We start from the raw sequence: 12,032 nt of genomic DNA on the forward strand, positions 1-12,032 counted from the left end.
AGCAAGTCCCACCCATTGTGCATCCATCTCCCCCACCTATGCCCCAAGAAACTAATGACACCCACTTTGACTGAAGAGGATGTGAGGAAATTCAGGGAGCCTGGGTGACCATTAAAGATGCAGTACATCTCAGGGCAGGGGTAAGAAGGGTGGGAGTTATAGAGGAACTCACTTGTCTAAATATGTAAATAAAATGTTCTGGTCCACCTGCGTATTTTGCTTTGATTTATTGAAGGAGTTAGAAAATTCTCCCCCAAGTCTTTTTATCTTATTTTTACTGTAGGCTGAAACAACAAATGGGAAAGGAAACCCCTCCGCTTCCCTGGCTCCATCTGCACTCTTAGAGAAGTAAGTTTTCTGCTTTGTCTTCTCACCTTGAGGAAGCCTGCTTTGGCTGGTTGGTCTAGCTCTCCATCTTGCTGTATAGTCTCTCTCTCTCTTTCCCTCAATTTTCCATTATTCTCTAACTTCTCCTCTCCCATTTCTCCTCTTCAACCTATTTTCCTCCCTCTCCCCATTCCAACATGGATTCTCCTTCCCCTTTGAACCTTCCTTCTTTCTCTCCATACTTTACATCCCTTCCATCTCCTTTTACTTCCTCATTCTTTCTCTCCTCCCCTATCTCCCTTTCCTCTACATCCCTCTTTCTTTCCTTGTCTCCATCTCTCTCCACCTTTCTGCTTTCCCTTTCTCTCCCCTACCCCTACTCCCTTTCTATTTCCTGACTCTCTTCTTCCCCTTTATCCCTTTTTCTTTTCCCTTCTTCCTTTGTCCTTCTCCATTCCCCTCCTATCCAATCTTTCCTTCTCCCTCTCTATCCCTATGCCTTTTGCCTTCTGTCCTATCTCCTTATTTTTCCTTCTCTTCCTCCTTCCCCCAACCAAGGAAAACAATGTGATTTTAATTTAATTGAACGTTTATGGAAAAATTGTTTATTTAGCCCTCTGGGGTCCAGGAGACTGTAGTTTGATCCATGCCGTTACAGTTTATAAAATAATGAAGATAATATGTTGAGTCAAAATGTACTAATTTGAGAAGATCCTGGTTTTGCTTAGGAAAGTTTCCTATTTCAGGCTTCTGTGCCCTGTGCATTTCTTTCCATTTTAAGCCAGAAGGGTTGGACAACAGGACCCATTCCTGTGACACAGAGATCTGCACAATCCAAATATGTCATTGGTTTTGCAGAACCTTTCCCCACCTGACAGTACCCGACCCTTTTAAAGGTTCCTCATCTCTCATCAACTGGAAATGGTGCTTCACACAACCTAGGAAACAAGTGATTTTTTTTAAAGGTCATTTACCCTTTCTCTGAAGATTCTTCATTTACATTTTTCTCATCAGAGCACAGAAGCATAGATCTAGAGGCAGAAGGGACCTTAAGAGCCATTCTAATCCAAGCTCTCGTTTTATAAAGGGAGAAACTGAGGATGGCAGAGACGAACTGACTCATCCAAAGTGAAATAGATCTTAAGTAGCAGAGCCAGGATCTGAACCCAAGTCAGACGAACAGAGGCAGAGACAGAGACAGAGAGAAAGAGTCAGACAGAGACATAGTCAGAGGAGGGGAAATGCGGGGGGGAGAGACAGAGACAGATAGAAACAGAGAGAGTGAAAGACAGACAGAGAGGGAGAAAGAGATGAAGACAGAGAGAGGGAGGAGAGAGAAAGAGAGACAGAGACAGAGAGAGAGACAGAGACAGAGAGACAGAGACAGTCAGAGGAGGGAAAAGAGAGAGGGGGGAGAAAGACAGAGACAGACAGAAACAGAGAGAGAGAAAGACAGAGAGAGGGAGAAAGAGATGAAGACAGAGAGACAGTCAGACAGAGACAGTCAGAGGAGGGAAAAGAGAAAGGGGGAGAAAGACAGAGACAGACAGAAACAGAGAGAGAGAGAGAGAGAGAGAGAGAGAGAGAGAGAGAGAGAAGGTAGGGAAAATATTCGGACACCTGAGGTTCCTTCTAGACCTAAGATTCTACAATTTTGTAATTCTCAGTGAAGCACAGTAACAATGGGGACGAATGCCATGTATAGTCCCCAAAGGCACATAATCCAACATCTTTAAAAATATTGTAAGACTGTCTTCTCACTTCTTGCTGGACTGGTCTTTCATAGAATCATAACAACATCACATTTCCTGAGGCCACACAGAAGGAGAGGGGAAAGGCAACATTTATGTGTGTGAAACAATGAGATGGTACTTGGGTGTTCCCATGGGGAACTGACAGTCAAGAGTGAGGGCTGGCTGCCTGCCTTATTTTAGGGAAGAGATTGAGAATTCTATAGCTCTAGCTGGGACCTGAGGCTGGCTGCTAGATCATTATCCATCACAGCCCCAAGAAACCTCTTCCTTTTTATATTAAGTGCCAGACCTGGAATCAGGAAACCCATCTTCCTGAGTTCAAATCCAGCCTCAGACACTTAATAGGTGAGCAAGTCAGTTAACCCTGTTTGCCTCAGTTTCCTCATCTGTAAAATGAGCTAGAGAAGAAAACAGCAAACAAGTCCAGTATCTTTGTCCTGAAAACCCCAAATAAGGTCCCAAAGAAGAGGACAGAATAGAAAAACAACTGAACAATAACAAAACACAATATGTGTTATGAATATGATATGGTGGCCAAAAAAGCAAATATGATTTTGGAATACATTAAGAACGGTATATGATTTCCAGAAATAGGAGGGGACTCATCCCTCTGGGCAATCCCTCTGCTTAAAAAAAAAACAACTCTTCCTTTCTGTTTTAGAATCCATATGGGTTCCAAGGCAGAAAAATGATAAGGGCTAGGCACTTGGGGCTAAGTGACTCATCCAGAGTCACATAGTTAAGATGTGGGGGTTATTTTTGAACCCAGGACTTCCCATCTCCAGATCTGGCTCTCTATCCACTGAACTACTTAGCTCCCCATTTCTATTTGTTCCCTTTTGAAAATCACATTATATGTGTGTGTGTGTGTGTGTGTATATATATATATATATATATATATATATATATATATATATATATATATATATATTAAACCTTTACCTTCTGTCTTAGAATCAATACTGTCTACTGGTTCCAAGGCAGAAGGGGCTAGGCAATGGGGGTTAAGTGACTTGCCCAGGGTCACAAAGCTAGGAAGTATCTGAGGCTAGATTTGAACCAGAACCTCCCTTCTCTAGACCTGGCTCAATCCACTGAATCACCCAGCTTCCCCTCAAAAATCACATTTTAGAAAGAATTACTAAAAACCAGATTAGTGACCCCTTGTTGGAAACATTCTGGATGGGATTCCTGTGGTACAGGTTGGGGCCTATGGTTTCCGGGGCCCCTTACAAATGTGAGATTCTGTGATTTTAGAATGGAATTTTACAAAACAGAATAAAGAGAGGAAACCAAAAATTCTTAGAGAAGGAAAGGGACTTCCCCAAAGTTACATAGTAAGTTAATTGCAGGGACAGCTAGGTAGCAAAGCAGGTAGAGCATAAGGCCTATATTCAAATCTGGCCTTAGACACTTCCTAGCTCTATGGCCCTGGGAAAGTTACTTAACTCCAATTGCTTAGCCCTGGCTCCTCTTCTCTCTTAGAACTATTACTAAGACTTTAAGGTTTAAGAAAAAAAGCAAGTTAATGAAGGAAGTGAAAAGAGAAGGCATTTACATTCTTAGTCCAGCCATGGAATCTTCCATTGTACCCCTTTGCCTCCAGCAAAGCATGAGTTCGTGGACAACCAATGAGTTGGATTTTATAAAGTCTGATCAAAATTGCATTTGATTTAGCCAAAGCTTCCTGTGATACTTGCAAAGCAAAGATTAGATACATAACATTCTTTAATTGTTTATAAAAAATCAAAACAGAATCACAAAATACAACCATCCATAACACTCTGGCTCCAACCTATTTTCCCTGACTTATTTTATATCACTGGAAAGAGTAAAAGACTAGGTAACATTTCAGAGTTCTGCAGAGTCATCAATCAGACCAAGATACCAGTAGGTTTTTATGATGCATCTAAAATGCCTTCATTGATTTTTAAAGTGGACTCTCAAAATCACTCATATGTTTGCATTGAGCTGGACATTGTAGGCTTTTTTTAAACCATTTCCCAATATTGTTGGAGAGTGGATAGTTAAAATTATCCCATACCTTCAAAAAAGCTCTTGACACAATTCAGAATTCACAGCATAGGTGATTAAAAAAAAACTATTATGAAATTTCCCTTAGCTCAGAGCCCCCAAGAACACAAATTCTCTAACCTGATACTACTTGGTTCAATCCAATTCAATTCAAGAAGTATTTCAAACAACAATTCTTTGCAATGCACAAAGATATAAAAATACCAAGATAAGATGATCTCAAAGAGCTTACATTCATTCCATCAGAAGAATCAATTTGTGATGATGATGTTCAGTCATTTTTCAGGTGTGTCACAACTCTCTATGACCCCATTTTGGATTTTCTTGGCAAAGATACTAGAGTGATTTACCATTTTCTTCTTTAGCTTATTTTATATATGAGGAAACTGAGGCAAACAGGGTTAAGTGACTTGCTATGGGGTCACAGGGTGTGTATGGGGTGCTCAGGGAGGGGTAGTATCTCTGGTATGGAGGGCTTGTTGTGCCCTCCTAGGGCAGAGGCTCCAGCCTCTGACCCCAACTTGATACCCAGCTCTCACTTGTGGCTCCTAGTAGCTGCTAGCATGCGGCAGCGGCCACACCCCGGGCAACGGCTTTGACAGGCCAGCTAAACCTTGTGAGGGTAGCCATCGGGTCGTCGACCCCTGGTGAACCAGGGCTTTGCTCACCCAGCATGTGAAGACTGCTTCGGTGGAACAGGCGGAAGAAACCAACAAGAAGGTTCAACGGCTGAGATGGCGATGCAGCAAGGCACTGTGGAGTGCTTAGGGCATGTTGGAGCACAAAAGACAACATGGCCATCCATTGCAGCTGAGGAAGTCTCCAGGTGTAATGACTTTTCGTACCACTGGACCCAGGCTTCCAATGCCAAGAGAGTGAGACTGTCTCTGTTAAATCTCCTTCAGGCACAAATGTCTTTGTGCACGCTCATCTATCCTAACCCTGTCCACTCTCTTCAAGACCTGCGGCGATGGGGGAGTGGCGACGCAACAGGTGGAGGTGACCACTGGCAGTTGTAGTCACGATCCTGCATATAGGTGGCCCACAGACCAGTGGTCGCTTGGCCCTGTAGGGCAGCAGGGATGTTCAGCAGCATCCTGAGCGACTGAGCAGCCCTCTCTAGGACAGCACTGCTCACCCTAATCAAGGGAGGGGACTAGAAAAGGTGTCCCAAACATTGCCTGCCCTACAAACTCCCGGTCAGCACACCACGGCTGGTGGGTCATCCCTTTAAGTGGTCGAAATCAAAGAAAAAATACAAAGAAACTCCTACTAGGAGCATGGAACATCAGAACATTACTTGATAGAGAGAATACCCCAAGACCTAAGAGAAGAACAGCTCTAATCGGTAAAGAACTGGTGTGATATAACATCGACATCGCAGCATTAAGCGAAACATGTTTACCAGAAGAGGGATCACTCAGCGAACCCACCACTGGATACACCTTCTTCTGGAAAGGTAGAGCCACAAATGAAGACAGAATCCACGGTGTTGGCCTGGCCACCAAGACCAGTTTGCTCAAAATGCTGCCAGACTTGCCTGTGGGCATCAGCAAGAGGCTCATGAAGATCCGTTTGCCTCTCAGCAAAGACTGGTATGCCACAATCATCAGCGCATATGCCCCAATACTGACCAGCACAGAGGAGACCATCGAGCAGTTCTACTCTGACCTGAGTGCCGTCCTGCACTCAGTGCCCACCAATGACAAGCTGATAGTACTGGGAGACTTCAATACCCGCATTGGCCAGGACCATGAAAGATGGAAAGGAGTGCTCGGCAAACACGGCGTGGGCAAAATGAACAACAACGGCCTACTGCTACTCAGCAAATGCTCAGAGTTCGAACTCACCATCACGAACACTGTGTTCAGAATGGCAAACAAATATAAAATAACACAGATGCACCCACGATCAAAACAGTGGCATCTCATTGACTATATCATTATACGCCGGTGAGACATCCAGGATGTAAAGATCACCAGAGCCATGAGAGGAGCTAAATGCTGGACAGACCACCGATTGGTTAGAGCGACTCTTCAAATGCACATTGTGCCTCGCCATCCAAAATGCGCCCAGACAGTTTGCACATTTTACAACGTGAGTCATCTTAGAGATCCATCTTATTTGCAAACATTCCAGTCCTGCCTGGATGACAAGCTGTCTGCCAAGGGACCACTCACTAGAAGCTCAACCGAGAAATGGAACCAGTTCAGAGATGCAGTGAAGGAAACATCAAAGGCAGTCCTAGGCCCCAAACAACGCAACCACCAAGACTGGTTCGATGAGAACAACACTGCTATTGAAGACCTATTGAGCAAAAAGAACAAAGCCTTTATGGAGTGGCAAAATAACCCAAACTCTGCTCCTAAAAAGGACACATTCAAGTCTCTCCAAGCCATGGCGCACCTTGAGATCAGGAAGATGCAAGACCGATGGTGGGAAAAAAAGGCAGAAAAAATCCAGCGTTTTGCTGATACGAAAAACTACAAACAATTTTTCAGTGCCCTCAAGACGGTCTATGGGCCATTAAAACCCACCACCACTATTCCCTTGCTATCCTCTGACGGTGACACTCTCATAAAAGATAAAAAAGGCATCAGCAACAGGTGGAAAGAACACTTCAGTCAGCTTCTCAACCGACCCTCTACAGTCGACCAAAGCGCCCTTTACCAGATCCCCCAAAACCGCACCATTGAACAACTTGACGTCCCTCCTTCAATAGAGGAAGTCCAAAAAGCCATTAAACAAATGAGTAAAGGCAAGGCACCCGGTAAAGACGGGATCCCAACCGAGGTGTACAAGGCCTTAAATGGAAAGGCTCTCCAGGCATTCCACATAGTGCTGACCAGCATATGGGAAGAGGAAGACATGCCCCCAGAACTCAGAGATGCCTCCATTGTAGCCCTATACAAGAACAAAGGCTCACGAGCAGCCTATGACAACTACAGAGGCATCTCACTACTCTCCACTGCTGGAAAGATCCTCGCCCGTGTTATACTCAACAGACTCCTGTCATCTGTTTCAGAGCAAAACCTGCCTGAATCACAATGTGGCTTCCGACCAGATCGCAGCACCATCAACATGGTCTTCATGGTGAGGCAAATGCAGGAAAAATGCCTTGAGCGGAACCTAAGTCTCTACATTGTCTTCATAGACCTGACAAAGGCATTCAACACAGTGAATAGGGACGCATTGTGGGTGATCCTCAGCAAGCTCAGTTGCCCAGCAAAATTCGTCAAACTGATCCAGCTCTTTCATGTCGACATGACAGGGGAAATCCTATCTGGTGGAGAGACTTCTGATCGCTTCAACATCTCCAATGGCATGAAACAAGGCTGCGTTTTTTTTTTTCACTCAAGTATTATGACATGCTGTGATGGATCTAGACCTGGGCATCTATATCAAATACCGGCTGGATGGCTCACTATTCGACCTTCGCCACCTGACTGCAAAAACAAAGACAACAGAGAGACTCATCCTGGAAGCTCTCTTCGCAGATGACTGTGCTCTCATGGCCCACCAAGAAAATCATCTTCAAACCTTTGTGGACAGGTTCTCCACCGCAACCAAACTGTTTGGCCTGACTATCAGCCTCAGCAAAACAGAAGTGCTGTTCCAACCTGCACCAGGGAGGCCAACGAACCAGCCGTGCATTACAATCGACGGCACGCAGCTTTCTAACGTCAACACTTTCAAGTACCTGGGCAGCACCATCGCCAATGACGGGTCCCTAGACCACGAGATTAATGCCAGGATCCAAAAGGCCAGCCAGGCACTTGGGCGGCTGCGCTGCAAAGTCCTCCAACACAGAGGTGTAAGCACTGCGACGAAGCTCAAAGTGTACAACGCAGTGGTCCTCAGCTCACTCCTGTACGGTTGTGAGACATGGACACTGTACCAGAAGCACATGAAGCAGCTGGAGCAATTCCACCAACGCTCTCTCCGGTCAATCATGAGGATCCGATGGCAGGACCATATCATCAACCAGGAAGTCCTCGACAGAGCCAACTCCACCAGCATCGAAGTCATGGTCCTCAAAACCCAGCTAGGATGGTCTGGACACGTCATCCGCATGGACCCACAGTGAATACCAAGACAGGTATTCTACGGTGAGCTGTCAGCTGGACTCAGGAAACAAGGTTGACCAAAGAAAAGATTCAAGGATCAGCTAAAGTCCAACTTAAAGTGGGCTGGCATTACACCAAAGCAACTAGAACTTGCTGCCTCTGTCAGAAGCAGCTGGCGAACCCACATTAACCATGACGCCACCACCTTTGAAGATGAGCAACATCGACGTCTTGCCTCTGCGCGTGAACGCAGACACCAGGCCACAACCGCACCTCCCGTAACAACTGGAGTCCCATGCCCCATGTGCCACAAACTCTGCACCTCAGTCTTTGGACTTCAAAGGCACATGAAGGTACATCAATAGATGATAATGCACAAAGACAATAGTCATTCTTGGTCACCGAGAGACTACCACTATCACTATGGGGTCACACAAATAGTAAGTGTCTAAGGCTAAATTTGAATTCAGGAAGATGATTCTTCCTGAATCCAGGCTCAGTGCTTTATTCACTGGATCACCTAGCTACCTGTCAATATGTAAATAGATGATAATGTGAGGGGGAAGGGGGAAGAACAAAAAAATCTATGGCCTAGTGCAAAGAGAACCAAGTCAGAGAACCTATTTTCAAATCCCATCTCTGATGCCATCTACTTGTTTTACCTTGAACAAATCATTTAATCACAGGAAAAACAAATGTTTGCACATCTGTAAGATGAGAATTGGAATAAATGGCCTCTGAGGTCCCTTCCAGCTCTAGACTAATATCCCTCTGAACAGGGGGATCCATAAAGGCTTCCAGTAGGACATATATAGCAGACAACCTAAGCCTTGACAGAGAGGAGAGATTCTAAGGGGCAGAGATGAGAAGAGAGTGAATGAAGGAGATAATGTGTTGGATTTGGGAACAGCAAGTAAGTTAATTTGACTGGACTAGAGAAGAGAAATTGGATAAAATAAGCCTGGCATGGTAAATTAGAGCTAGATTGTGAAGCAATCTAAATGCTAAACAGAGAAGTTTCTATTTTATCCTAGAGGTAATGGTTAGCCATTGAAATTTCTTGAGCATAAATGATATCTGCAATGTCTGCAGCCATGGCAATGGGCATGATTTGAAGGAATCGCTACTGGGAAGGGTCATCTGAACTTCAGAAAGGATTGAAAGGATTAAAGTAGGCAATGAGGAGACTGAAGTCAAGAAAGGAAAATTTGATCCAGTAGAATAAACTTCTATTATCTCTTTTACCGTGATTGTCTTTTACTGTCTGGAGCATCAGTATCCATAACTACCTTCCAACAAGGTGCTTGAATGGAGACCTCAAGGGTAAGACTAAAAGTTGGGTGTCCTAACATGCAAACATCCTGATAGCTTCAGACTTGACCTAGCATGAGCCCTGTGTCATTGAGTAGTTCCAAAAGGAAAACACATTGGGATTTCAAGATGTGGGCAGATAATCCCCTTGGCCTCAGATCTATACTGAGATTGTCCATGGTAGGTACCAGCTGTCCTTCAGTTCCAACATGGTGGTTCTGCACAGGAGAAGACTTCACACCACTGGTTCCCAGAGAACAGACATTCTAAGCCTAATAGCCTATAGATGTTCATTGAAAAGACACTTGAGAGAGGACATGAGACAATGTTGAAACTCATGCATTGAGTTCTTTTCCATTGCTGGACCTCATAGGTTATCATTAGAATGATTCATACTGTTATTATTTCCCTAAAGGCTTCACAAAATCTTCTTGGGCAAGCTGTGGTGGAAGGAATGCTTTTTTTGTGACTTACAATTCCCAACTCTACTATCGATTGGTCAGCTATGTAATGGAGCCAGAACTTGAACTCAGGTCTTCAAATTCCAAGCCCAGTTCTCTGCAACCCTGTTGCCCACCATAGGAAAATCCTGAACAAGTAGGCACCAAAGGATAATTTGTTTGTTGAGAAGTCTTAAGGAATTGTAGACTAACTGACCCTGAGCAAGTCTCTTATCCCTAAGAACTAGTGATATAGTGTATAAAGCACTACACTTGGGGTCAGGAAAACTGCCTGACATACTTATGAACTCTGTGACCTTGGGCAAGTCACTTAATAATCTCTTTCAGCTTCAATTTCTTCATCTGTAAAATGGGAACAATATTTGCACCCACCTCACAGGGTAATGATTGGCAATAATAGGGTAAACATGGAGATAACTAAGTTCTACATAAACCTCAAAGTACTATGTAAATATTAGCTATTATTTTTATGAAACAAGTTCTATGAAATAGGACTCTTGAGAGTGTCAAGTATCAAGGGAGTAGGAGGGAAGTGCTCAGTCAATGACTTGAGTTTTAGAAGTGGGTCAATGAAGGAAGAATAAACCTTGGAAAAGAAATCCAACAGTCCTTCAGTCATCCCAAAACACTGTATGTAATAATACATGATTTCTTGGAGAAATTATGCAAATCTGATTTCTTTAAACTGTATTACAAATTATAATTGTCTTCTAGTCCTCCTTAGTGGCAAATCCTTTTGTAATATAAATAATCTGTTTCCTAATCCTGGATTGTTGTCAATCAGGTTTTCTTAAACTGGGGCATGGCAGATTCTGTTACTTCCAGGCTTCATTTAAAATTTGTCACCCCTCCTTTTAAAATTAAGCAGCCTTGAGATGGACAGAGTAAAGAAATAAAAGATGTGGCCCTAATATCTCATTTCTCATAGTGAGTATACTTCATAAAGCCATTACCCACACTGCTATTCTTGGGAACCAGAATGTTCTGTTGTGATAAAAATGTACCTTCAAGACAGGGAAGATTCACTGTAGGGAAGGAGAGTAAGCAGATGATATAAAGGAGAAAAAGGTTGTGAATGCCTGGTATTTCTAAGCTATTCTTTTCCTTCTTTTTCTGGTGTCAAGTTACCAGCCTAGGGAAATGTACATTTTAGGAGGTGCAGAGCAACACAGGAGATGGGGAGTTGACGCCAAGCATAAGAAGTATTTAAGATTCTCTCATTAACCCAGCAGAGGATTCTGGAGAGGCCTGGGTGCCACATGGTTTTCTCTTCTGTTAGGTGTTTTTCAAAGAAAAGCCTGACTTAAAAGGTCTTCTTGGAGTTTTGTCTATTTTGTGAGTTCTTCTAGGATGGCATATCCTGATGGGGTTTCCACACCCAAGAGGGTTGCAGGGATTTTTTAAAGTGACATGGAGGTCAGAGTTCCAGATTTCTAAAAAGGTGTTTGCCAGGGATGGTAGCTGATAATGGTGTCTGGAGATGAGATTACGACAGTTCAGAAACTGGACCATCCACACCATTCCTTTCTTTCTTTGGCTTGATCTCCATCCTGATTCTTTTATATGCCATAGGATTTAGAGCTCTAAAGGACCTTTGAGACCTTCTAAATCAATCTTTGTAAAGCACTTAGCACATTGTAGGTACTATGTAAATGTCAGCTATTATATCAAATGTGGTGATTTGTTTTGCTTAGCAGGACTTCCTTGTTATAAAAGAGACCTCTATGTAGGAGTGGGAGGGGATGGAGAAGCCACTGGGAAGTGAAAATGATGTGTGTGTGTATTTGTGTTTTTCAAAGGAAATAACATCAATAACACTTTGTCTAAAAAAGAAAAATAAGGAAAGGCAATTAATGTGCCACAAAATTATAGAGAAACTTGAATTTCAAGCCAAGAAATGAACTTTATTTGGCAAGCTGTAGTGAGCCCCCACTGGGGAATTTGAAGCAAAATTGGCATGAGGGGACATGGGCATGAGTACCACCCACTTGTTTCCCAGACATCAATCCACCCCTCTATTTACATGGCTATTTTCACAAAGACACAAACATAGCTGAACTCCCTGGATGTGGCTGCTT

At 43.5% G+C, this 12,032-nt stretch overlaps 1 protein-coding gene across 9 annotated transcripts in view; it reads left to right on the top strand.

Annotated features, from left to right (window-relative positions):
• IRAG1 (inositol 1,4,5-triphosphate receptor associated 1) overlaps positions 1 to 12,032 on the top strand; it is a 233,145-nt gene that overhangs the window by 203,428 nt on the left and 17,685 nt on the right. For all 9 annotated transcript variants that reach the window (XM_056802088.1, XM_056802090.1, XM_056802086.1 and 6 more), the window contains one exon: positions 284 to 348. In XM_056802088.1, the coding sequence (XP_056658066.1) occupies positions 284 to 348 (65 nt within the window). The remainder of the gene's footprint in view (positions 1 to 283; positions 349 to 12,032) is intronic.

This window comes from Monodelphis domestica, chromosome 6, assembly GCF_027887165.1.
Source record: "Monodelphis domestica isolate mMonDom1 chromosome 6, mMonDom1.pri, whole genome shotgun sequence".
Taxonomy (NCBI): Eukaryota; Metazoa; Chordata; class Mammalia; order Didelphimorphia; family Didelphidae; genus Monodelphis; species Monodelphis domestica.